Source organism: Thamnophis elegans, chromosome 2 (assembly GCF_009769535.1).
Source record: "Thamnophis elegans isolate rThaEle1 chromosome 2, rThaEle1.pri, whole genome shotgun sequence".
In the NCBI taxonomy this organism is placed as follows: Eukaryota; Metazoa; Chordata; class Lepidosauria; order Squamata; family Colubridae; genus Thamnophis; species Thamnophis elegans.
In genome coordinates this window covers 62427454-62454068 of record NC_045542.1, presented here as the reverse complement: position 1 = coordinate 62454068, position 26615 = coordinate 62427454, and the positions used below count along the sequence as shown (strand labels likewise).

The 26615-nt window shown below is 41.3% G+C and overlaps 1 protein-coding gene across 1 annotated transcript in view; it reads left to right on the top strand.

The window, feature by feature from the left end:
* USP43 (ubiquitin specific peptidase 43) overlaps window positions 1–26364 on the top strand; it is a 119160-nt gene extending 92796 nt beyond the window's left edge. The window contains exons 8-15 of the mRNA XM_032208626.1: window positions 2590–2701; window positions 13114–13217; window positions 16824–16901; window positions 19094–19223; window positions 19476–19803; window positions 20755–20913; window positions 22312–22473; window positions 24130–26364. Of these exons, the coding sequence (XP_032064517.1) occupies window positions 2590–2701; window positions 13114–13217; window positions 16824–16901; window positions 19094–19223; window positions 19476–19803; window positions 20755–20913; window positions 22312–22473; window positions 24130–25142 (2086 nt within the window). The 3' untranslated portion in view covers window positions 25143–26364. The remainder of the gene's footprint in view (window positions 1–2589; window positions 2702–13113; window positions 13218–16823; window positions 16902–19093; window positions 19224–19475; window positions 19804–20754; window positions 20914–22311; window positions 22474–24129) is intronic.
* The last annotated feature ends 251 nt before the right edge of the window (window positions 26365–26615 follow it).

Genomic DNA, 26615 nt, shown 5'->3' with positions numbered 1-26615 from the left:
GTGCCGCAGGGCTCAGTCCTGTCCCCCCTCCTATTTAACATCTACATGAAGCCGTTGGGGGAGATCATTCACCGGCACGGGATTAAATACCACCAATATGCAGACGATACCCAGTTGTATCTGTCCGCCCCGTGCCAACTCAGCGAAGCAGTGGAAGTGATGTGCCAGTGCCTGGAGGCTGTTAGGGTCTGGATAGGAGTAAACAAGCTGGCACTCAATCCAGACAGGACCGAGTGGCTATTGATGTTGCTCCCCAAGGATAGTCCTGATATTCCATCTCTTAGCCTGGGGGTGAAATTTTAAACCCCTCAGAGAGGGTCCGCAACTTGGGTGTCCTCCTGGATTCGCAGCTGACATTAGAACACCATCTGTCGGCTGTAACCAGGGGGGCTTTTGCCCAGGTTCGCCTGGTGCACCAGTTACGGCCCTACCTGGACCGGGAGGCACTTCGAATGGTCACTCATGCACTCGTCACCTCAAGGCTTGACTACTGCAATGCACTCTACATGGGGCTGCCCCTGAAGAGTGTTCGGAGACTACAGTTGGTCCAGAATGTAGCCGTGCGAGCGATATCGGGTGTACCTAGATACACCCATATTACACCTATCCTCCGCGAGCTGCACTGGCTTCCTATCGGTCTCCGAAGACGCTTTAAGGTGCTGGTTATTACCCTTAAAGCCCTACATGGCCTAGGACCTGGTTATCTGCGAGACTGCCTCCTGCCACATACCTCCCAACGGCTGATAAGATCTTACAGGCTGGGCCTCCTACGGGTGCCGTCGGACAATGCCGGCTGGCGACCCCTCGTGGGAGGGCCTTCTCTGTAGCTGCTCCGGCCCTGTGGAACGATCTGCCCGCAGAGATCCGGACCCTTCCCACCCTCTCGGCCTTCCGAAAAGCCACTAAAACCTGGCTGTTTCGGCAGGCCTGGGGCTGTTGACCCTTGAATGAGGTCCAGCCCCCATCTAGGTTTGAGTGCATGGTGTGTTGTTTTTTAAATCTGTTTTTGTTTTTCCCTATATTTTATTTTACTCTTGTATTTGTAAGCCGCCCGGAGTCCTACGGGATTGGGCGGCATATAAATTTACTAAATTACCAATTAATTACTAATTACAGCATGTAGATTATACATAGATATGTGGGATACATTTTTAAATGGCTGGGTAGAAATTAGTGCTAGTTTCATGTCTGAATAATGCTTGAGACTGTTGAAAATAAGAGATAGGATATAGGAAGAAGGGATTGTCCTTATTGTAATTTAGGAAGAGATGAAACGTTATTAAAACTGTTTATATGTGTGATGAAGGTACATTTCTTTATGTACTGTGTTTATTTTCCTTTGCTATATATTTACTTTTCTTTTTCTTTCTTTCTGTTCTTCATATCTTTTTCTACTCTGCACCTTTACTTTTTCTTTCTAATTTTGCATTAGTTTGTTAGTTTTTACAATTGTAACTATAATCTTTAATAAAAATTACCTGGGAAAAAAACTATTTAAAACATAGCATTCAACAAAAGGTATGAATTATTACCTTACCCCACCCAAAAAGACAGAGATGAAAGAGGCACAGATTTGTTAAGAATCCTTTCAGTTTTACGAGTAAAGATAATATGTAATCTGAAAGCATAGTGGAAGTTACTTTATTTGTAACTGCAGATTTGAAGAAATGATATCTTGTGGGATTTGCATTGTCAGGAAGATAGCTCAGGATGCACTCTCCAATTATTGCATCTTATTATGGTTATGCAAAAATATCCTCCTCCTTATTTTTTTAGGTGTTTCTCTTGCCTTTTTCTCTGCACCAGATTTTTTTTTTTAGCTTTGTGGGTGGCCTAATAATAGCTTAATTATTTTAGAATGTACTTTGAACTTCATGTTTTGAAAAACAAATGTTTTAATCATCAGTATATTCAGGGTTACATAAAAACAAAATTTCAGTTTTCAAGCTGGCATATGAGTAGTTTAATTATATCGTTCTCTGTAAGAGGGGGAGGGAAGCCCTTGTTTTGCTTGTAAGTTTAATGTCTTTTGTATGAATGTACCAATTTCAGCACTTGCTGTGTCTTGATACTGTTTTTAGTGGATGAGTATCATTTAGCATGGTTTGTCTTCATAGGTGAATGAAAGTTCAGGTTCTTGACTTACAACAATTTGTTTAGCCACCGGAACAGTGAGATTGAAAAAAGTGGCTTATCACCAGTCCTCACTCTTATGCCCATTGCAGCATCCCCATGGTGACATGATCAAAATTTGAATGCTTGGCATCCAGCATGTATGTATGACAGATACGGTGTTCCAGGGTCACCCTTTGCAACCTCCCCAGCCAGCTACTGGCAAGCAAAGTGAATTGGGGAAGCTGGTTGACTTAGCAAAGGATTCACTGATGAACAACTGCAGTGATTCACTTAACAACGGTGGCAAAAAGGGAAATAAAATCAGGCACAGCTCAATTAACAACTTGCTTAGCAACAGAAATTCTGGTTCCGGTTGTGGTTGTAAGTCAAGGACTACCTATAATTAAAGCTTCATTTTCTTGCAGATGTCTCTAGAACAAATGTAGCCCCTCATCATGCATGTTTCCCCCCCAGGTTTGGCCCTCCACTACTGATGAGAGAAGATAGAGCCATGTCATGGGAACAGCTGCAGCAATGTATCATGGGCAAAATGCGCTATCTGATGAGAAGAGAGGCCCAAGTGCAGGTAGGTCTGTCCTGATATCTTAGTCAAATTGTGATTATAACAATTTACTAAGAGAAGAGCACCCAAAACTATGTCTTGTGTTCATAAGCAGGCGACAGCTCTTCATCCCTTTATAAGTGCTTAAGCCAGAGCAAAACCTATTTTCAGTTTTACAGTTTACAGAGGCTTATTTCCTCAAAATGATTTGAATCCATGCCATCGATTTTTGTGGTAAACACTTTTAGAACCTCCAAAGTAAGTAGAGGTCTCACCTTGTCCTCCCTTGTCCTAAGGAATGGCCTATGTTCACTCTTCGAAAGGACGATGAAAAGAGTAATTATCATGCCAATGTTGCACTAGTGTTTGTGGTGTTTTCTTAGATGTCAGGATACGATACCTACTTAATGAGATTTTATGAACTGTGGTCTGATACAGAAGAAGCAATAGAGGAAAGGAAAGGGAGGGGAGGGGAGGGGAGAGCTGGGCAGAGTGGAACTGTTTTTCTTACTTTTGTAACTTAGAAACTTGTGATCGCTTCCTGAATTCACTTAGGGACAAATGAGTCATTTAAAATGTTATATGTTTCCTGCATGTCTCTAGCCTTCCAGAGTTTTTTTAAGTAGATAAAGTTTTAATTAAATTACAGCTGGTTAAATCATAATCATTTGTCGCAAGGGACCTAAAATTAATTTCCTGTGCAAAATGAAGATTGATAATCAAATCCAGATTTAGGGTAGTCACTTTTAGATGCTTGCTGGTTCTATTTCTTATACGTGATTATTGCTCTTTAGCCTCTCAGTGGAGAAAGTGCTTCTTTTGAGTCTATTAATCTGCTCCGCTCTGCCATTTGAAACTTTTGGAAATAAAAAATTCAGGAATAATGAAGGAGTTTCATGTATTAGTCCCATGTACTTAGTTGAACAAATATTCTCAGAGGGTCTATAACTTTAGCTTTTCTTTCCTTTCTACGTTCAGGCTGAATGTTTGATAGGAGATGATTCCTTTATAATATGCAAATGAAGTAGCCTTATAGATAAGGAAATGGGTATTGCAGAGACTCCTGTGAGTAAGTTACGGGGACATGTAACACTTCATTTTCAGTTGAAAGTGATGCTTTGCAACCTGTATGTATCCATATGGCTGCTTTTAGTACAGGTATCCCTTGCTTACTGACTGCCTTGTTTACTGATCCTTTGTAGGTATGATGTTTTTTTTTTAAAAAAAAAAAAACAGCATTTACAACTGTCATAGCATCCTGTGGTTGCAATTTGGGCATTTCACAAATGGCTTACAATAAGCCAAGATAACAGAGAAAGAGGAAGTAAAATTGTACATTGCAGTCACATAATGTTTTGCTTAATGACTGTGAGAATTCACTTAATGACCAAAGGGGAAATAAGGTCATAAGACTGCCATGATCATGTGATTTTCTGCAATGCTTAGAGTTGTCAGACCAATTGTTCACTAATCGAGGACGACCTGTACATTTTAGACAGGGACTCTATTCATGTTCTCGCAAAGCTTCTCTTCCAATATGGTAGTCAAAGCCATGAGTAGTTAAAGTGTATTGCTGAGTTCAGTGCTGTTTTTCTCATTCTTCTGAATGGCAACTGTTCATTTCAAAGGCAGGCAGTCAGTGAGGTACAAGCACTAGGGATTAAACTGATCCTGAAGATGCTTAGGACTGAGTGTATTCACTTACCTTGTTTCCAGATAGTTATAAAGGACTTACCAGGGAGTTGTTTGTGGATAACTGGAGATGTGTGTGTGTGTGTGTGTGTGTATGTGTATTTTGTAATCTGTGGGTTTTGCACTTTGCTGAAAGCAGGTGCATTATATTATGCTTTTGTTTTATTTATATTTCTGTGGATAAACTACCGGTATATGATATTATAAAATGTAATAAGAGCAATAATAAACTTTTTTTTTACCATGTTGACCTCCGAAGCCCTCTGGGTGGTGACAAAATCTGTAGGAGCTACATTCATGTTAATTATGGCAAAATCTGTAGGAGTGACGTTCATGTTAATTATACTTATAATATTGGCCTAAAGTTGGCATAGCAGATGCAAAATATCACTGTGCTTCCAATGAAGCCACCAGACACTGCATCATATATTGCTGATGCACAAAATAGAATACTGTGATTTTTGTTCTCAGAAGCTCTTCTGGGCCCAGGAAATCTCAGCATCCATAATTTTTGTGGTAAGTTTAGAGATGCAATAATAAATTTAAGAATTCATTGCTACAAAGAGATCACCTGTTGTCCTCTAATTTCTTTGTAGATATCTAAAAAGTCATGGGTTGTCATGGGTTACTCAGATATAAATGACAATTATTTTTCCTACTGTAGGGTCAAAGACAACTGGATTCCTTTATATATTTTGCATATAAAGCTCAGTTCTGCATAAAGGCTCCAAAGCTAACCCTGATGTGATATACTTCAGAGTAAGGAGAGGCATTATAGGCATAGAAGGGATTTCTGGAACATCATTTTCTTATTAAGACTTTTGAAAGTTCAGTAATTTCAGGATTGCTTTATAAATAAAAAAATGAACAGTGTGTTATGGCCTTTGTTCTTTCATCAACGTATTTTGGAAGTTAAGAAAAACTCTATGAATGTATCCACTTTGCAGCATTTCCAGTTGACCCATCAACTTCAATGACCAGTTGCCCATCATTAACTGTTTGGAAGAAAACAATGCCCCTTCTTAAGTCAATCAGAGCATAGGACCACTTGATTCCACAGGGTGGTATTAAAACACGTCATTAGCACATTAGTATGCCATACAATTTGTTTCATTAAGTTTTTTTTATTTGCTCAGTCTTACTGCCAGTAAAAATGAAGTGACTCCATTCATTTCTCCTCCAGAGATTCCTACTTAGATAGACTCAAAAGCTGTGCTTAAAATCATAATCACTGAGTATTGATGCATATGATAGGCCTGGTGTGCACAGAACTCAGTGTACTGCTTCAAATCTACAGGGTCTGTGGTGGGGAGAAGATTGGGTTGGGGCATGGTGAGTTTCTTCTTGCATGGAAGAGTTATTCTCTACTCTGCCAAGAATAGATAATTTGGAAAAGACTGCTATGTGCCATGGATGGTGCATTTGGGATACTTCATAAGATTTGAAGGAACATTAACATACAAAGATAGTTGTAGGAACAACATGTTGGTGAAGTGGTTAAAAAAGAACCAAAGAAATCCAGATTACTTTTAGCCATGGAATATCATTGGATATCTTTCAGCCAATCATTTTTCTGCTCAGTCCGAATACCACACAGGATTCTTTTTCTGCATCTTAGCAGGGGAGTAGGGTGGAAGAAAAGGGAAAAGATTCCTACTCAGACTCCAGAAAACTGTTTTGTAAGCCACACGGAATGAGTTGGATTAAATGACAGCTTCCGATATATTTTTATTTGCTATTCTGTATGTGGCTTGAAGGAACAACTGTTCTGCATCAGCTAATATGTAAAAGACTCATGGAAAGTGGAGAGCTGGTAGTACACTTTCTCCACAGGGGAGCTGTCCTATAGCTTCTAGAGATGAAATGCTAAGATGGAGACCCTTAGCAGGACCACCTTGATCAAAAGAGGCTTTTGAGTGCCATAACTCTTCCTCGCCATAGGCCTGTGAAACCTAAAGAAGTTGGCTTTCTATTTCCATCTCTAAATGAACTATTCAATTGCAGAACTTCGTTGAAACCACCAGGAACAGTATTTGCTTTCATTCTTATTTATTAGATTTATAGCCCGCCTTTTTTTCTACAGGAGCTCAAGGCAATGTATATACTGCTTTCTCCACCTGTTTTTTCCCCACAACAATTCTATGTAGTAAGTTGGGCTACTAGAGAGTGACAGCCTCCAAGTCACCCAGTGATCTTCTGTGAACTTGAACCTGGGTCTCCCAGCTTCTAGCCCTACATCTGAATCAGTACATATTCATGGTTATCTCCATTACTTTCTCTACCTAAAGAAGAAACTTCTGAGCCACATTTAAATAATTTTCAAATGATACCCTCACTATTGTACTACACTAGTTCTTGAGCTGAGAGGAAAGAAATGGTCCATAATTAGCAGGATAGAGAGCCAGGGAATTTGATGGAAATATTGAGAAACTGTGTGTAAACAAAAAAGAACAGGAGGATTCCCTAAGTCCTGTGAACAAAGACAATAGTAAGAAGAGACTCAGAAGGACTCTTCCTGGACTCACTGGGTGAGTCCAGGAAGGGAGGGGAGGAAAATCACAGTCACTCTTGCAAGATTTGTTATTATAGTTTAAGTCAATAAAGTATGATTCTAATTTTCCTGTGGAGTTGATTTTCTGGTCTGGTCTATCTTATGAGGCTGATACCAGGTGAGCTTTTTTGGCTGAAAGTGCACTAGAATTTGGCTCTCCTCACTCTTAACCACTACATCTTTCTGGCTGTCTGATTTTCTTATCCCTTTGATGCTGCCAGTTCTCTTATCTAATCAATCTGTTTGTCCTTATTAACTCTAGAAAGTGTGGTTACTGGTTACTGTCAATCAAATGAAAATTGGGACAGTGCTTTGGTGGTGGGTATGATGAATTGGGGCTTTCGGGAGTTCAGTACCTGACAAGGGCTTTGTTCCTATTCCAAGCCTGAAAAACAACCCACCTGGTAAAAATGCAGCCCCCTTTTCTTGAACTGAATATATATATTTGGTCATGAGAACCCACACTAATATGATAGCTATCATTGGTGCTATGAAATTACCAGGGCATTTTATATAGAGTCGTTGGCAAACCTGGAAGGTTGCTCCCCCATTCATTAAGCCTTTTAAAGTCTTAATTACAATACTTATTGCTCAGCCTCTTGGTGGGAAGAAGACACTCCTTGAGCTCCTGCTCCATTCAGGTGTCTTATCACCTAGAATCTTGATCACTCCCTGGCTCTGGCTAAGCAGCTGCCTACAGTCTTTCTTATCTTCTGTGGTTTCTTCAGTCTTAATTTTTGCTCTGTTCTGAGTACCATACACCTTGCCTCAATCTCCTCTGATTCTTGCCATGCATCATCTAAGTAGTCTGGTCAGTAGTGTTGCGAAGAAAGCAGTTATAAAATTAGATGTTAACAGCATGACACAGACATATTGTGATGTGAATTTGGAAGCCAATTGTAGGTTACTAGACAGAAAATGGAATGCCAAAGATTTACAAGGCACTGACTGATACTAGGCAGGCGGAGCAAAAGGGAATCTAAAGTACATGGCAAATGCCACTATAGATAGAAGGAGTGCAGATTTGTGACCCAAAGGGAGAAGCTTTCCTGTTTCGGAATAGAACAAACAAAATGCTAAAAAGTTACAATAGTTATACAGTTACTTATCAAGTACATCTAAATTATATTAAAGTAACCAAAATATCTTTACAATCCCCAAGGCATGTCACACCTTTTGAGCACCTCTAATGTTGGAAATTGAAAGTTGAAAAAATTGACATGCCCTATGACAGCTAAAGCTTCCTAAAGAGAAGATAGCAGAACAATGTTCAAACTGGACATGGAGGGTGGGGGGAAGAGTAGGCAGGAACATCCCTTTGGGATGAATCAATGGTAGCAAATGAGGTGAAAATGGTTTAATTGGTCTGATCAAGAGAATCCTTAATCCTCTAACTAAGAAAGATCAAATCAGAAAAGAAGAACAGTGGTGGATGAAAAAAACCAGTAGACACATCTTTCCAGGCTTCTACTGTCACCCAAAAATATTCAAGCCCAACATACCTCTTTGTCCAATTGTATCATTTACTAGGGACCCCAACATAATCAAAGAACTTACAAAGGAGCTTGGACATCTTACCCTCACAGTGCAATCTACTATAAAAGATTGTCGTGGGGAAACCCTCCCCCATAGCATTTTGGAATCTTAAAATCTCCTTTTGAAACCAGATTAAGTTAATTGGTTGTCTGACATTAAAGGCAGATGGTTGTGTTCTCAACATACCTTAATATCGTAGTAACTATAACAAGGTATGTGTTAATTTCTTTCTGAGTTGACCAGCAAATGCCTGGGGGTAGATTGAGAACAGAGAAAGGAAGTATTTGTCCCCTGTACAAATTTAATTAGCTGAATGTGCTTTTATAATATACAATGATGTATATTATAAATATCCATAGAAGGATGATTTAAAGGGATCCAGATAAATCATTGGTAAATATCAAGGGCTATAATTGTAATAAATTTATAAAAACTTAGCGTTTAGAATCTGCATGTAATTAAATCTGGTTGCTGTAAAAGATAATGAAAGTGAAATACTCTAGTCAAGTCCCTCTTTGGGTCTTGCAAGAAGCATCTCTCTGGCCACTATTATAAGCAGGAAGTTGGGTTAGAAAGATCCCTAGTCTGTTCCTCCACAGCATTTGTTAAGTTTATGTGTTCTCTTAGAGTTCTGCCTTGTAGAACTGACTCAATCACTGAGGTAACCTTCTTCTGGTAGGAAGAGTATTGGATACTCCCTGCATTTTAACAGCTCTATCACTCCCTCATGCCTTATGCTTGTATTTCCACCATCTACGTAAGATGTTTAACAAGCCCCTTTGTAACTTAGCACATTTTTTTTTCTGGATGTGTGATTCTAAAGCATGCATTTCATTAAATTGGTTTAATTAAAATATGGAAGTATTTAATTAACTCTGTGGCCCTCTGCTGCTTTCATTGCTATCCAGGGATATTTAGAAGCCTAGCTAGCAATACCAGCTGGTCATTTGGAGGCCAATTGGTATGCCTGCTACAATGAGGCCTTGGCATAAATGTAGAGGAGCCCAGAGAAAGCAAGTAGCAAGTGAGTTTGCCTAGATTTCTCTGATGCTCCATCTGGGATGTGGAAAGAAATCCCTTAAGGGGGTCTTTTAGGAATGCCTGAAAGTAGGGACAATCTATAACTGTGAAATAAAAATGGGGGAATAGAGCCTCCTAAAAAAAGTAAGCCTAAGATTTTTATCCTTATGGTGAGGAGAGCAATGTGTCAATGATGTTTCATTAAATCTCTTAAGCAGAATTAAATATTGGGTGACATGCTGAATTTTTAGTGGACAGGGGTAAAATTTACATGCCTTGCCTGACAGCTTCCATCCTTTTAGGGTCAAGAAGAGAAAACAGAGCATGTGCAATTGAACCAGTCAGACAGCCAAGATTGAAGAATAGCATAACATAGCATAGCATAGCATAGCCCGGATACTAGATTACTAGAATTCCCAATCCAACATAGCTGGAGTTGGGGAAAATATTCTGGACAAGGACTTCAATATTATTCCTTTAGTTTGAGGAATTTGCCTTAATGTACATACATTACACAAACACAGACATACACACACTCTGTTTCAAGATGATATTGTTCTTGCTAATACCCCAATAGAGGATCTCCAGCTCTTATTGAGGATTGCTTAGCCTCCTGACTTATCTCCAAAGTTATCTAAAGGAAATGACCTGGAAAACTTGTAGCTCTTAGCGTGGACTTGCTCTGTTCTTCCTGGGGAAATAGAGCATCTGTCTTTCTAGTACATGCCCATATGCTTGGGTCCCCTATACTAAAGATTCGCTGTTCATCAGAGAGCCTTTGGCAAATGTATTGCAATTCATAGTAGTTTCTTGCTTCTAACAGCCCATGATGCTGATGTTAAGAATTTCAGTTCATTAATTCAAGAAGAGTCTTAAAAGGGACTCCTATCTTCATCTTTGGTGGCATTATTTGCAATTGAATCTTCCTTGACATTTCTAATCTTCTGAACAGATTTGCTCCTCTTAAGAGAAATCTACCTAGCGATAAAGCTTCAGGATAGCAAAAGACAGTACAGAGGAGCCCTGTTAAGGTTATTTTGGCACTCTAGTAGTCCCTCAAGATTTCATTTTTTGTTTTATTTTTTGTGTCAGAATTTTTTTTTCTCCAGGGTCCACTTAACCAAGTTATGAGAAAAACTAGGTGGTCACGTAAGTGGTCGTCACATATTCAGCTTACTTTTTCTGACTTCCAGGGATGAAACATTCATCTATTAGCTGTATCCTTCATTTTTTGCCTATCTCATGGAAATTACTTGAATCCAGGGGCAGAAGAAATCCATTCCAGTATGTTTCTGTTCTTTGAAATAACATTCTGTGCATAGAAATGTGTTAATTAAAATATATGTGACCGGGTAATACCATTTCATCTTTAGCTCCAACTCGAGTGTGAATTTAATTAGTCCTGATGTGACAACCAGCTATCTCAGATAGAATTATTGTGAGATGGATAAGAGATGGAAAAAGCAGGTTGCTAGTTAACCTCTACTCATGTCCTAAATTCACGAAGCATGTGTGTTGGAATTTAAATCTTCCTGAAATCTGTATGGGAACAGTGGATTATAATCTGAATGCTGTTAGGATAATGGATTCACATTTGCCTTCTCATCAGACTACATTACTGTCTCCATCAAGAAGATGAGGGAGCTGGACACAAAACATATTGAAATTCAGAATGTATTGGCTAATCAGATGTGGCAAAAAAAGCATTATGGGAAGAGAGGGCAGAGTAAATTAGTCCATTTGTATGATGATGGGTAAATTGCAATTGCACTAGGGAGAAGGGGATGAATTGTAAAACAATTTTTCTGAAGGAACCAGAACCAGGTGGAATTGAGATGCTACTCTGGGTCCATCTGCTATCATGAACATGTAACTTACTTTATTATCAGGCTCTTTGTTTTGAAATAATTAATTTTACTTCTACACAATCTACTATATTTGTGTAGAAATGGAGAAAATTATAAACATGCACTAAGATGTGGCAAAGTTTCGATCTTTCACTACTTTTAAGGTATCTTTGAGGGTAGGTTTTTTTTCTATCTCTGTTTTGTTGATTGTGTTTTGACCCACGTGGGATCGTTAAATGAGCTAAATGGCCAAATAAATTTTATAACTCAATCAATCAATGAATCTTACTTGTATGAAAGGACAAATTATTTAAAATTCATGTTAAAGTTCATGAAAATTCATGTTCATGTTCCACTGATTACATTATGAGCTTGCTTTTATGTTATATATTTTACTTAGCTTAGTACCTTTGAGAGTTTGAGAGGCAGTTTGGTGTAGTGGTTTAGGCATCAAACTAGAAACCAGGAGTGTAAGTTGTAGTCCTCCCTTGGGCATGAAGCCAAATGGCTGACCTTGGACCAGTCACTTTTTCTCAACCCTAGGAAGGAGCATTCAATGGCAAACCACTTCCGAAAACTTTGCTAAGATAACTGCAGGAACTTTGTCCAGGCAGTCTCTAAAAATATTATTCTAACTGATTAGCATTTAGGCTTAAATACTGTTCTATAGTGCTTTACAACACTCTCTGAGAGGTTTATAAATGTCAGCATAATGCTCCCAACAGTCTGGATTCGCATTTTACTGACCTTGGAAGGATGGAAGGCTGAGTCAACCTTGAGTCCCATCAGGATCAAACTCCAGGCTGTGGGCAGAGTTTGCCTGCAAAACCATACTTTAACCACTGTGCCACAGGGCTCTTAATTAGTGGACCCTATTTGCTATATATGGGACAAAAAAGTGGCTTTAAGTGAGAGTTGGTTCTTTACAAGAACTTCTTGGTGTCAAAGAGTAAATCCAATGGCAGAAATGTATTTGGTCATTTCCCAAAGATATCCTCCTGCATCAAAAGGAATTGAACTAGAAGGAAATAAAAATATATGCTAATTGACATCATTGGACAAGGAGGCAAGCCAGTAATCTGTATTTGCTTTACTCTGGATCAATTGAATGCTCCATCTACATTTCGTGCTAAATGTGGATTGTTTCTAAGTAAGGAAAAGCATTGTCTGGTTCTTAAAAACCCTTAGATGCAGGCATGACTCAAGGGTGTCCCTTCAGCAATATTTCACAACATGACTTATTGAGGGGGAAACACCTTGGGTAACTGATCTAAGAAAGATCCCTTTTGCCTAAAGCCTAAGAGGGCTGGTATGAATCATAAAAGTTGGATTTGGAGTCAATGCATTTATACTTTGAATCATGGTTTCAAACAATATACACTCACTCTGTATGCACAGTTCACTACTTTTAAAAATTGTTTCAATGTGTTTTTGGTATCATATAATATGTAAGCAAATTTTTGTGCCTGTTTACATTGTTGGGAACTAGCTTAGACATTTTCAGCTTAGAAAAATGAACATTGCATTAGTGAAAAAATATAGCTTTATAGAGAAACAGACTGTGTTTACTACATCATAGTATAATAGTATTTAAGTATCTCCTGGAATAATCTTGCTTGGCCCATTAAAAGATGCTTAGTGTGAGGTTAACCGCAGAGCTTTCTTAAAATGCTACAGTTGTCGTTCTTCTTGTCCATGACCTACGTAAGCTCCTAATTTGAGAAATGCCTTCTGTAGGGAGAAAAGAACATGATATTTTCATGGCTCATTATCTTCATTTTTCTTTTCAGGCTAGTGGGAGTCTGTTCCAGGTGCGAGTAGTTGGAGGATCTTCTCTGTGCAGCTATCTCTCGCCTCAGGACAGACGGCCACTGTATCATCCTGCTGTGGACAGGTAAGGAAAGCGAAGTGCTAGAAATTAATGACTAAAAGGAGCCTGCAATCAAAGTTTAGGAATGAGAATCCTACCTAAATTATTTCCTGCTAGAAAGCATCTTCTTTTTCTGAGCCACGCCTTTTTAAATTTGTCTAATTCCTCTTTCTTCCTTCTCTTTCTGCCTAAGCATCAAAAAGAATCCTCTGCATTATGGGAGAAGACAATTTGTTTATAAATAATTACTGCAATGTATTCACTTTCAAACTCTGCTGTCTTCTTGAGTAGATCACAGTTTGTATAAGCGAAATCCTCCATTCAAATACATCATAAACATAATACACAAAATGGGACATTAAAATCCTACCTTTTACAGTTCAACTGGAATACTTGGTATACCTCACCCACTTGCTGAGATGGGTGCTGTAGAAACCAAATAAATAAATAAATAAATGAAAATAGCAGTATACAAAAAATATTCAAGCTGAGTTTTGGCAAGATAAGGGGAGTATCAGAAGAACAGAGCTGGAAGGGAGCTTGGAGGTCTTCTAGTCCAACCCTCTGCTCAAGCAGAAAACCCTATACCCAGGGTCTCCAACCTTAGCCATTTGAAGACTAGTGGACTTCAATTCCCAAAATGCCTCAGCCAGCAAAGCACCCCAAACCTCAGAAGGCAAGCCTTTCCATTGGTTAATTGTTCTCACTAAGGAAATTTCTCCTTAATTCCAGGTTACTTCTCTCCTTGGTTAGTTTCCGTCCATGGTTTCTTGTCTTATCTTTTGGTGCTTTGGAAAATAGGTTGACCCCTTCTTATTTGTCAGTAGCCCCTCAAATATTGGAACATTGCTATCATGTCCAAAGGATCCATGTCCAAAAGGACAAAGGATTTTGCAGTTGTAAGGCAGCAGCCAAATTTTCCTTTCTACCTCAGGTACTGCATGTATTTCTCCAAATCTATCCCAAGTCTTCTCACTCTGCTGATCTATACTCTCTTGCTGTGATGTTTGATTTTCAACATTAGTAATGAACTGGCATTGTCCACTGCACCCAAAGGCAGTAGCTGGCTTAATGGATAGAGGCAAAGCCATCTGCCGATACAGCACTGCCTGTCCATGTCTCAGCAGCTACTGCCCAATATAGTTACCTTCCTCTTCCTACTGAGAGGAATAGCCAGTTAGCACCTGTATAGTCTTAATGTGTTTGTCGCTTTACAGTAACAAGACAACAACCCGGCTTTGAAGAATATACAGTTAAAAAAGCAAAATGTTTGAGAAATGTTTCTTTTGCCTATTGGAGCAGAAAGTAAAAGGGACAAATAAAATGGGATTTATCTCTCAGCCAGTAATCCCATCGCACACATGCACGCACACACGCACGCACGCACACACACACACACAAACCACAACCACACCACAATGCCAAGCATGACTTTCTCTGCAGTGTTGTTGGTTGTTCATACTATCAAATATAATTCATTTGCTTATGCAAACATAATCTTTTCTTTTACAAAAAGGTGGAAATGGTGCCAAGGGGCTAGTGGGAAGGAATGGGGGAAATGAATGTATGGAATTAGATATACTTTGTGTTTGAGTGAGAGAGAGGGAGAGGGAGAGGGAGAGGGAGAGGGAGAGGGAGAGGGAGAGGGAGAGAGAGAGAGAGAGAGAGAGAGAGAGAGAGAGAGAGAGAGAGAGTGAGAGTGAGAGTGTTTTCAAATCAGCATTGACTCCTTGTGGCTGCCTGGACATCCCTGCAGTTGTCTTGGCAAGATTTTGGAAACGGTTGCCATTGCTTCCTTCCAGGGGCTGAGAAAGAGTGACTGGACCAGGATCAATTGGTTCTGTGCCTAAGGCAGAATTAGAACTCTGTCTTCAGGGTTCCAGGCTGGCACTTAGCCACTACAACCAACTGGCTCTCTTTATTTTAGGGAGGGGGGGGTTGCGGGGAAGAAGTTAAGATTGTTGCATTTTACATTCAGGATCTGAAAAATGGACCAGCATGTGGGTCATCATTTGACTCCTTGCTTCCTGATATCTCTAACAAGTGTGTGTGTGTGTGTGTGTGCAGCCCAACTTCTTGTGGAGGAATTTTATTATGACGATTAAAAATGTAGATGATGAATAAGCTCTTCTGTGGGAGGAGTCTGCCCCCTGCTGACAGCTAGGCAATACTGACTCTCATCTGTGGTGTGGCTTTTTGTGCTAGTATTGGAGCCAAGGCCTTTGGTGTATTAGTCAAAGAGTCTTTGCGGAGTTCAAGGATAGCAAACTCTACTTTAGAGTCACTATAGGTAGACTTACAACCAGTGTCACAAGTCATAATGGTCATAAGTCAAGGCACCACATGACCAAGTCGATTTTAAAACTCCTTTTGTGGTGGTTAAGTGAACATAGCAGGTCATCTAGTATTATGTTAAACAAACATAACTGTCATTAAGCAAATCTATTCATTACCGTGGATGTTTTTTGCCAGAAAGTGGCCGAAAAGGCTGGAGACCTGCAAAAAATATCTTAAGCTGCAGTCACACAACTGAGCAAGACTGCAACAACTGTAAAACTGGTTGCCAAGCACTCAGATGTGATCAGGGAGTTTTGCCCCACCACCAGATTCCACAACCACAGTGACCTATTGCTAAGTGAAGACTGTACAAGTAGTTCTTGAGTAACGGCCACAATTGAGCCTAAAATTTATGTTGCTAAGTGAAATATACGTTACGTGAGTTTGTCTCATTTTACAACTTTTCCTGCCACATTGGTTGAGTGAATCACTGCAGTTGTTAAATTAGCAACCCTGTGGTTAAGCGAATCTGGTTTTCCCCATTGACTCTCCTTGTTAGAAGTTCACAAAAGATGATCACACGACCCTGGGACACCGCAACCGTCATAAATGTGAATCAGTTGTTAAGCATCCCAATGTAAGCCATGTGACCATGGGGATGCTGCAAAAAATGATCATGTGACTTTTTCAGTGCCGTTTTAGGTTTATTAGATTATTAGATTTAACTTCAAACAGTCACTATTGTAAGTTGAGGACTACCTGTATATCATTTTATGTAAAAATAAATAAATAAATGTAAACAATGAAGCAAGGGGGGGAAAAAACATAGAGTTTCTTGATTTGTAAGTCTAACAGGAGCCATAGAAGTCATACATAGGCCTGGAATCACAGGTGGTTATTTAGCAGGTTCTGACCATTTCTGGAGAAGGGGAACTTTTGAGTCGTTCAGAGAACCAGTAAACACCACATCTGACTGACCCCACCCCCATCTATTCTCTGCTTCCCGAGTCCCAGCTGATGGGGAGGGAATGGGGATTTTGCAGTAACCTTCCCCCGCCACGCCCACCAAGCCCCACCCACAAAACCGGTAGTAAAAAAAATTGAATCCCACTACTGCCTGGAATATGTTTATTAGGGGTATCTCTGAATTTCCATATATCTTGAGGCTTCCCATCAGCCTCCACTGTGACTGTACTTCCTGACCCACAATTTTTCCATGGCTCATGAAATTCTCCAAGCTTTAATGAATCATTTATTTGAATTGCATCGCTCGAGGCTGCTCTTCAAGAACTGGTGGTATTGCAACCATCACCCCCTCCCCCACGTGCATCTAACGGCTTTCTTTTCTGACAGAGCACTGCAATTTGGAGGTCCCGGCGGCCCCGTTCACGTGAAGCTGGTAGTCGAATGGGATCTGACCACCAAGGAATGGTGAGTTTGTGTTGCCGACTCCATTTGCAAATGATGAGAGCGGATGGGTTTCTCTGACTATTCGTAGAAGGCAGAGACGTGGTTTCCAAAAAGACTTTCATTATAGCTCAAATTGCTCGTGATTCTTTCTGACCAGATATATATGCATAGCATGCATGGAAAGAGAGAGGGAGGGAGGGAGGGGGAAAGATGGGAAATTTTTATTCCATTTACCTGGAAGATGCCAGGTTGGGGAAAATTGCTATGTAAAATGTATACCTGGTATTTAACCAAGCCTATTTTACTACAGTTTCACTTCCCCGCTTCCAGCATATTTTAAATATACTAATGCATATATAATGTCTTGCTCGGGTTTTTTTAATGTTGCCTCCATTTTTTATTTAATTTCAAGATAATATGAAACAGGATGAGGAAAAACAACAGTGTAGTTTACATTTTTATTCCTCATTAGTAGCTTAATAGGATGGGTGCATGTGGTCTATCAGCATACTTGCTAAAGACCTCAGCTTCTCATCTCCTAGTGGCTCCATTACTTCCAGTGTTTTTTTTAAATAGGTATCTATCAATTATGCTCACACAAAATGGCAGAATAACAGAGTTGGAAGGGACCTTGTTGGAGGTCTTCTAGTCCAACCCCCTGCTCAAGCAGGAAACCCTATATCATTTCACAAAAATAGTTGTCCAATCACTTCTTAAAAGCCTCCAGTGTTGGGACACCTACAACTTCTGGAGGCGACTCATTCCACTGATTAATTGTTTTAACTTTCTAGTTAATTTCTCCTTAATTCTAGGTTGGTTTTGTGGTGTAGTTTTGATGAGATTAGGACTTCCCCTTTCTTCTTGCTTGTTTGAGAGAATAATTCCCTCCTGCATCTACAGAACTATGGAAGAAGGTTGTAGCAGGCACAGAGCTGAAGAAAATGCCACTGTAGAAAATTTGACTGCAATTCCTCAACAGCTCATCAAGAGGCATCAGCTATTTTTAGAGTGGTCTAATAAGGACTTTCTGAAGGGAAGAAAGAACATGATTATTCAGGGTTCCTCTAAATTGAAAAACGAAATGGATAAATATGAACAAAATTGAAGCATTCCTGCCTTCTCTTAATATCTCATTTACGGAATCAGAATCACTGTAGTAGTACAAGTCAGGAATAGTTGTAACACTATATCCCCTTTGAGTGACACTTGATTTAGAGCAGGGATTGGCTGCATTTTTAAGTGAGGAGACATTTGGTGTTGTGTGGAATTGTAGGACTGCCCTCCAAGATGTGATGGTAGCCAAGGGAAAAAAAGAGCCAGGGTTAAGATTAAAATCTTAAGTAACAAATATAAGCAACGTTGCTTTGAAGTGTAACTCAAATATAATACTTCGAAAACAGTACATTGTAGAAGAGTCAGAAATGCCGGTGTGTTGCAGAGCTTACCGCTCAATATTGGCTGCAACATTGGGGCTGAGGCAGGTTCTGACAGGTTCTGGAGAATCGGTAGCGGAAATTTTGAGTAGTTCAGAGAACTGGCAAATATCACCGCTGGCTGGCCCCAGAGTGGGGAGGGAATAAGGGATTTTGCAGTATCCTTCCCCTGCCACCCCACCACCCCATGCCCACAGAACCGGTAGTAAAAAAAATGATTTTCATCACTGGGCTGAGGATTGGGCAAGCGGCAGAAGACCACTAAGAGAGCGTTCTGTAGATTGTCTTTAGTGACTCTTAAAGAGTTCTTCAAATTGCTTAGCTTACAAACTTTGGAGGACAGTCACGCAATGGGTTGCATGAGGGTTGCATACTTGAGAGACAGCAAAATATCAAACTGCTTCCAAAGAGCAGGAGATGAAAATTCACTTCCTGTATTGCAGCTTCATCAATTTTGACGTTTTCAGAATCTTCTAACATCTCAGAAGAGCCTTGTCTTTGACACAAATTGAAATTCTCCTTCGTGAAGAGCACTCATCTGTGCTAAGAAAACAGTCCCCCGCTTGTGCTTTTGGGACTAGGTCTGTGTGAAATTCACACAATGCTTTCTCAACCCCTTGAATATTGAAGAGTTAGTGTAACTTTAATTGGGCTTTTGGAAAACCAACACAGGACTTGCTTTGAGATCTGTCTAGCTTAAATGAAACCGAAGGCCCGCACAAAGTGCAATCCCCACGGAAGACTGGAATATTTCTGACCTGTCCCTTTGCATTTTTGCAGCTTGTTTGGCAATATCCAGGAAGAAGTTGTTGAAGATGCAGAAAGTGTGAGAATGAAGCAACAACTTCATCAACAGCAGCATAGCTGCACCCTGAGTGAATGCTTCCAGCTCTACACTAAGGAGGAACAGGTACACTTGGATGAGGGTAAAGGCGGGCTATAAGCCCAACTTGGCATTATAGAGCTTACTAGAATAGGACCATCTCTGCCACAAGGCAAGGTGTTTCTGAGCAGGAATGGAATGTCCATCTGTTTGGCTCTTTCTCTGCTCATGGCCAATATACCTAATGGGATTCTGGAAGAGGTGGGGATAGACAGCTCCTCTCAATTGGGCCATTAAATCCCAGGCTCCTGTGTAGTTGTACCGCATCTTCCTTTGCAGCTGGCTCCAGATGATGCCTGGCGGTGTCCCCACTGCCAAGTCCTTCAACAAGGCATGGTCAAACTCAGCCTGTGGACACTCCCTGATATCCTCATCATTCACTTGAAACGCTTCCGGCAGGTGGGAGAGCAGCGCCACAAGCTCTCCACTCTAGTGCACTTCCCCCTGCGAGGGCTTGATATGGCTCCCCACGTGGCCAAGCGCAGCCGTGGCAGCAAGTGGGGCCCCTGGAGGCAACCCCTGCCAGATGAGGGCCAGTGTAATTTTCTCTATGATCTGTATGCTGTCTGCAATCATCATGGGAGTCTGCACGGTGGACATTATACAGGTGAGTTTTCAGTAAGCAGACAGAGACTGTGACTGCGATATCTCTGGGAACTCTGGGTGAAAGGTAATGAATTGGGGTTCACTCCTCCTCTCCTTAGGTGTCCCCCCTCCTCACTTGACCTAAGCATAAAAGGGTGTGACTTCTGAATTCTGCATGGCGAAATGAATAATTCTGTAAGATGAAGCATTAAGGAACATTGTGGAAGTTTGCATAGTGATGCTATATTCTGCTTCTGTGAATGGATGGAGCGGAACAAGGAACAATTTGGCACGTTTGAGGTCTCAGCAGCCCTGTTTTTCATTTCTGAGCTGTCTAATTTCACATTACTTTAAGAAATGTTGCTGAATAGTGCACTTAGCAAAGATGTTCTTGTATGGGACACTTAAGAACATATGAGATACAAGTAGTGATATGCAAACATTCCACTTCAAACTTCTTTGAGTTTGGATTCAAAACAGCTGTTTCCAGCAGCTGTTCCCCATTTGAGACAGGCTGTTTCTATCATTTTGGAAGGGCTTTTAACTTGAATCAGCTCGGTTTCAAGCTCAAAAGACTTTCATAGTTATCAAAACAGCCTGTCTCAAATGCAGAACAGTTTGTTTCAAATGTCAGAAAACTGTTTTGAACTTTATAGGAAATGTTTCAAATCCAAAAAGGCTCAAATGCCAAACATTTGGCAATACCTGTAAATACAAATAACCCATTAGTAGGAGTTGAGAATTTCCAAATCTTGTTTCAATCACATTGACCTTCAGAGAACAATGTTGCTACTTTCTAGCAATGTTTCCTCCTGACTTCCTTCCCCTCTCTATAAGCAGAGGAGTTAAGCATTTAATACACTGGTGAGGTTGTTGTTGTGAATTTCGCACCACTGTCAAGTTAGAGAAAAGTTTAGAAGCTCAGTTCACTTTCCAATGTGTCGGCCAATATGGTCCTCCCTCTTGTCTCTAGCTTATTGTTGCAACAGCTTGGACTGCCGCTGGTACAGCTATGATGACAGCACCGTAGAACCAGTCATGGAAGAGGACATCAGCACACGTGGTGCCTACATCCTTTTCTATCAGAGACGGAATGTAGTTCCAAGCTGGCCTGAAGGAAGCTCTGTTAGAGGTTTGCAAGGGTTTCTTGGCCCACCCCTTATTTCCTATGCATTGGTTGAATTCTATGTCATTTACTGATGATAGTGAGACATACCTAGACATGATAAATAATTCCTGCCTTGTCTTTTAAAGTTCAATCCTGAAAGTCATCCTGATAGAAACCTGGCCCATATATAATTTAAAGTAACTACTTGCAAACTATCTTTGGTTTGTCTGTAATATACAATATATATTCCCAACTCTTCTCCAAGAAGATTTGGATAATCAAGAGAAGCCCTTTCGTTACTTCTAACATGTGGCATTTTATTTTTATTGATTTGATTTGATTTGTGTGGCATGTCACATGCATGACTCTAGGTGGTTTATAATAAAAGTTGAAGGCAACTTGTACTTGAAGGAAAAAGATTATCACTTCCCATAGCAATATGTTTGTTCGTGGAATGGAGGATAGAAGGATATTCAATCATTGTCTTTCAGGGTGTCTATATATACACCCTGTTTCTCCAAAAATGAGACCTTTCCTGAAAATAAGACCTAGCATGTATTTTACATATGTACCTAATATAAATCCTACCCCCAAAATAAGACCCATTTAAGAGCCTGCACAGCCAGCCACCCCGCCCATTCTGTCTGGTTGCTCGCAGGGCCACGAGGCGAGGTGGGGTAGTGGTGGAGCTATCCCAGGCGTCCCACATCAACTTACCTCAGGGCCCTGTAGCCAAGTCATCCATGGCCCAACACCTGCAGCCATGTGCAGCAGGAGCCCACGGCTGCAATAGAGCAGGAGGTATGAAATGCATTGTAGTCGAGAGACGAGGCAGGTGTCAAGGTGTGGATGGCCTGGCTGTGGGGGCCCTGAGGTAAGTTGCTCAACCCCCACCTCGCTTCGTGACCGTGGGACCAGTGTGTCGCTCAGACTCCTGCTCCATAGCAGCCGCAAGCAAGCAGAAGTGAGCCAGCAGTAATGTGGGCTCCTGCTGTACGTGGCTGCTGGTGCTGCCATCACGAGGCAGGTGTTGGGGTGTGTGTCGCCTGGTTGTAGGGGCCCTGAGGCAAGACGGTACAGAGAGGTTGGGACAGCTCCACCCCCCTGCCTTGCCTTGTGGTGGCAGCACTGGTTCACCGCCTCCTGCCCCACCATGAGCAAGCAGAAGTGGGCCTCCTGTACATAGAAAAAAAAAAATAAAGACACCTCCAAAAATAAGCCCTAATGCTTATTTTGGTGCCCAAAAGAAAATAAGACCATGTGTGTGTGTAATAATACACACACACACACAAGTATATCTATATGTATGTACACACACACACATAGGCAAATGGAATTATTTCCTCCCCATCCCTTTCAGTTTAGCACACAATGCAGAGGAAAATATTCTCTCCACAACACTTGCATATATTTTTCTTGTAGGATCTACAAGCTCTTCCATTTCAGAGCATTGGCTGACACGGCTCAGTCGAAGCAGCAAACGAGAGAGCCTGGTGTCCTGGAGCTCAACAACCTGTCCATCTCTGCCGAAATCATCTCACTCTCCTACGCTTCTCAGTCACTCTCCTACCAGCCAGGAGAAAGGTATCCTGACTTGCTTATTACCTTTACTTTCCCCAAAGCCATGTATGAACAAAGCTCATCTATCAGAACATTGGGTAATTTTGGCAAGGTTCCAGATCTTTGGGCTGCTTCCTTTCCTTAAGTCTAGAAGTATCGGCATCATCCTGCCCCAAAAAGCAATATAGTTCTAATTCAGTGGTGGGTTCTAAATTTTTTTACTACCAGTTCTATGGGCATGGCTGGGGGGGGGCAGGTGTCTGAGTGGGCATGGCCAACTTGATGTCACTCATGCACACGCCCACTCAATCACATGCCCTCCCACCCAGCCACGCCCACCGAACCAGCGAAAATGTCTGTTTTGGCAGCTGGGAGGCTGACAAAGAAGCCTCACTTTCCCTGCTGCCACGAGTGCTTCTTCCTCAGCTCCGAATGGTCCTTGCCTCACCTACACCTGCGCCTCCCATCCGTGGATCCGAGCGGGGGCTGCTTTGCACCTTGTTTGCAGAGCAGCTCACAAAGAGAACAAAGCAGGCGCAGTGCACCCAGGGCCACTGCTTCTTTGCAACAGCCGAGGATGGAAGAGGAGCGGAGGAACTGCGGGGAGCCCCCCGCATGTTGCACCCCACCTCCCAGACTTTGCCTGCGCCTCTGTGCTGTTTTCAGGTGTCCAGCTTGCTGGACTGCCTTTGTCTCCATCGAGGCTGCAACAGCGGCGGCTTTGGGAGACGCTGGCCGGCACGGAGGCACAGACGAAGGTTGAGAGGGGGAGGTGCGTGCAACACGCGGGAGGCTCCCCACACTTCCTGGTCTATGGGAAGGGGGGGCTAGGCTAGCGGGAATGCTTACCTGTGTGTAGGCTGGAGGAGGAAGTTCTGTGGATGCACATGGCAAAGTTGAGACAGGACGAGCATCCAAGCGGGCCAGTTCGTGGGCATTGCCAGCCAGCCATCACTACGGGTAAAGTGACCCAGGCCCAATTACCACTACCAGTTCACCTGAACTGGTTCAAACTGAGAGCAACCAACTTCTGTTCTAGTTACAGAAACTAGATTCTGTAGGTTTTCTTTTTAGTGCACCTTTCACTAGCCCCCATAACATACCCAAATAATTCTCAGACACTCGTGGTGAGTGTAGTCAAATTAAAATAAGCAATAATTTCCAGGGCCACTCTAATAATATACTTTTGAGTTATGGGAAAGCTCTGTTCCCATTGCCTTCTGGAATCACTGTGGAATCACAGTGTGGATGAAAATAAATAATTTACCCCAAATCAGAAAATTTTTATTATTTCCATCAGTCCGTCTCTCTTTTTGTTTTTGTTTTTTTATACTTGGGCTTTGGTATTAGCAGCAAACAGATGGGATATATCTCCTTTGCCACTATACTATATGCTAGGAAAATAGCATTTGAATAATTTTTTTTAAAAAAGACTAAAAATGAAAGAAATAGATTTGAGAAGAAGGGAGGGGGAATATCTGGCTTGGACTAAAATCTGAATTGTACAACATGTGGGGGGTTCATAAAGCTTTATTAGCTTCAGAAATAGATGTTTTGCCAAGATGGTTGTTAATGTTTTGTTAAAATTAATTTGAATTTGGCTTTCAAAACACTCTATTTTATTTCCACAGAACTCCTAAGAATTGCTGCCATTACTGTCTATGTTCTTTTCTATTCTAGGAGGATTCGAGTCTCGTCCATTGGTTCGGGGTGTGCAGGGCAGAAGTGTCAGCCTGAAAGCTTCTTCTAATAAGGCCAAGCTGGGCATCCCCAAGACCTTACCCTTGCGGTGGTCCTTCACCTCCAAAGATTGGCCATCAGAGCCCTCCAGGGAGCTTGTAGACTATCTAGAGTCTGGCCGCAGACCTTGGTTCACAAAGGAATCCATTGTCCCTCTCATAACTAAGGAAGGGGAAGACAATGAGCTTACGGTCACCAAAGCTAATCCTGCTCTGACAAGCATGGGTCCAACTGAGACCAGCTGCAAAACAGCCACTGCTATGGAAAATTTAAATACTCTGAAACGGGTAGTGAAGCCTAAGGAAGAAACAGGCGAGCAGCCACGGACACCCAAAAAACTGGTCCTATCTCTCAGCACGGTACCTCCAGTAAAAGATGAAGAACCTAAGACCAAAGCTAATATCAATGGGACCCTGCGCATTGGTTCAAGTGTGACCTCTTCCAGCCGGGGGGATGCAGAACAAAAGACTGGGCCCTGGCTTAGGGAGAAGGAGCCAGAGAATGAGAAACAATCAGAGGGGAAGTTGGCAGTCTTCAGAGTTGGGTTTTTGCGAAAGGACCCCAAGCGACACAGTGAGTCTCCCAGACATGCTGTTATGACATCTTCTACAGCCTCCTCTCAGGCATCCTTCTCCAATGGAACATTAAATATAATCCCTGGCAGCAGGACAAACAATGCCCTGAACCCCAGATCCACAGAGGGGCTGTCCAATGGACGGATCTCCCGTTCTGAGGTGGACATTAAGCGTGCTCAGAGCAGCTGCAACAGCAAGGGAAGGAATGACTGGTTACTGAACAGGTCAACTACTCTCTGCAAGGCAAACAATGGGACCTTGCAGGCCTCTATGACACCACTCCCTTTAGAGGGCATTTCCTGTGGCACCTTCCAGCGGGCAAGGTATCATACAGCATCCTTGGGCAGGAGGATAATAGTACCAGAATCCAGCTTCTGAAATGCCTAGCAGCTCTACCTGAAACAGCAGAATCATGTCAACCTTTGGTGCTTATAACTTCTCAGGCCTTTGAAGAAGCTCTGCCAATTGATAGAAAGCTTGGACACTGTTTGCTTTCTATTGGTTTGTTCAGACAAAAGTTACTAAATCCAAATGGTGCTGATGAACCTGTTTAGCCTGGATGTATGGATGCAGCAGGGATCTTGTAGACCAAGATGTTAAAAATGGGGGAAAGACAAACATGGGGGAAGATATTAAATTATTTATTCTGCAGTTTAACTGGGAACTTTTGAAAGGATATGCTGCTTTGTAACAGCATTTATTTTGGTACCAAGGTATAGAAAGGATAAAGAATCCAAACATTGCTCTATGCAATCATCCCAGTGTTTATATTTTCTGCAAAACTTTGGGTTTATTTGTTTTTTAAAAAATACCTAAAACGAAGGGTGAGCATTAACAGCTTTGGGAATCAGTGCAGCAAATGGGAAGGCTAATTCGGGAGATGTCTATTCTCTAAGAGATGTGGGATAAATTTGTTCTTGTTGTGTTGGCTGAAAATGAACATTAGGGCAGCATCCTGGACTCCTCCAGTGTTTAAAAATATTCACAGAAAAAACATGTTGAATAACACTGTTCATTTTCCTCTACCTGTTGATGGTAATCAAAGCTAACTTTTTTATAGTCTAGCTTACCTACCTCAAATTTTCTGGTAGTCATCCATCCAAATGCCAGCCCAGTCTGATCCAGCTTCGCTTTTTTATGACATCCAAGGTTGCATTGGTCCTGCCACCTTCTGTGACCAATACAGATAACTAGAATTTTCTTCACAGGAAACATAAAAGGTGCTGTTTTTCCCATTATTGTGAATAGATTAAATATGAAAAGCAAAGGTGATAGAGGAGGAGCCAAGAAAAAGCTTGGACATTTCTAGAGTGCCTAATATTGTTGACATCAAATAAGTATAATGAACATCAGGAACAAATGTCCATCAATCAATCTGAATAGAGCTTGGGACCTTGGAGGTCTTCTAGTTCAACCCCTGCTCAAGCAGGAGACCCTATACCACTTCAGATAGATGTCTGTCCTGTCTTTAAAAAAAAAAAAAACTCCAGTTATGAAGCACCTACAACTTCTATCCAGTTGGATATTCCAGAGACATATTTGAAGATATGGGATAGAAAATTGGAAGAGGTAAATTTGGGGGTGATTAATGTAAGAAAGACAAAGCAAACTGTGCTTTATGTAGCATACTTTATTCATACTTAAGAAGATGATAGTAGAGAACAAGAACATGGGAAGGGTAGAAAGCAAAGGAAGAAAAAGTCTTGAAAAAGGAAACAGATGACTGTCACAGAAGTTCAAGGCATAGAAGAAAGTATGTACATAGCAAAGTCCTCAATATTGTTAAGGAGAATGAGGATAACGTTTTTGGGATCCGGCAGGGTGTAGAACATCTATGATTTAAAAGGAGGG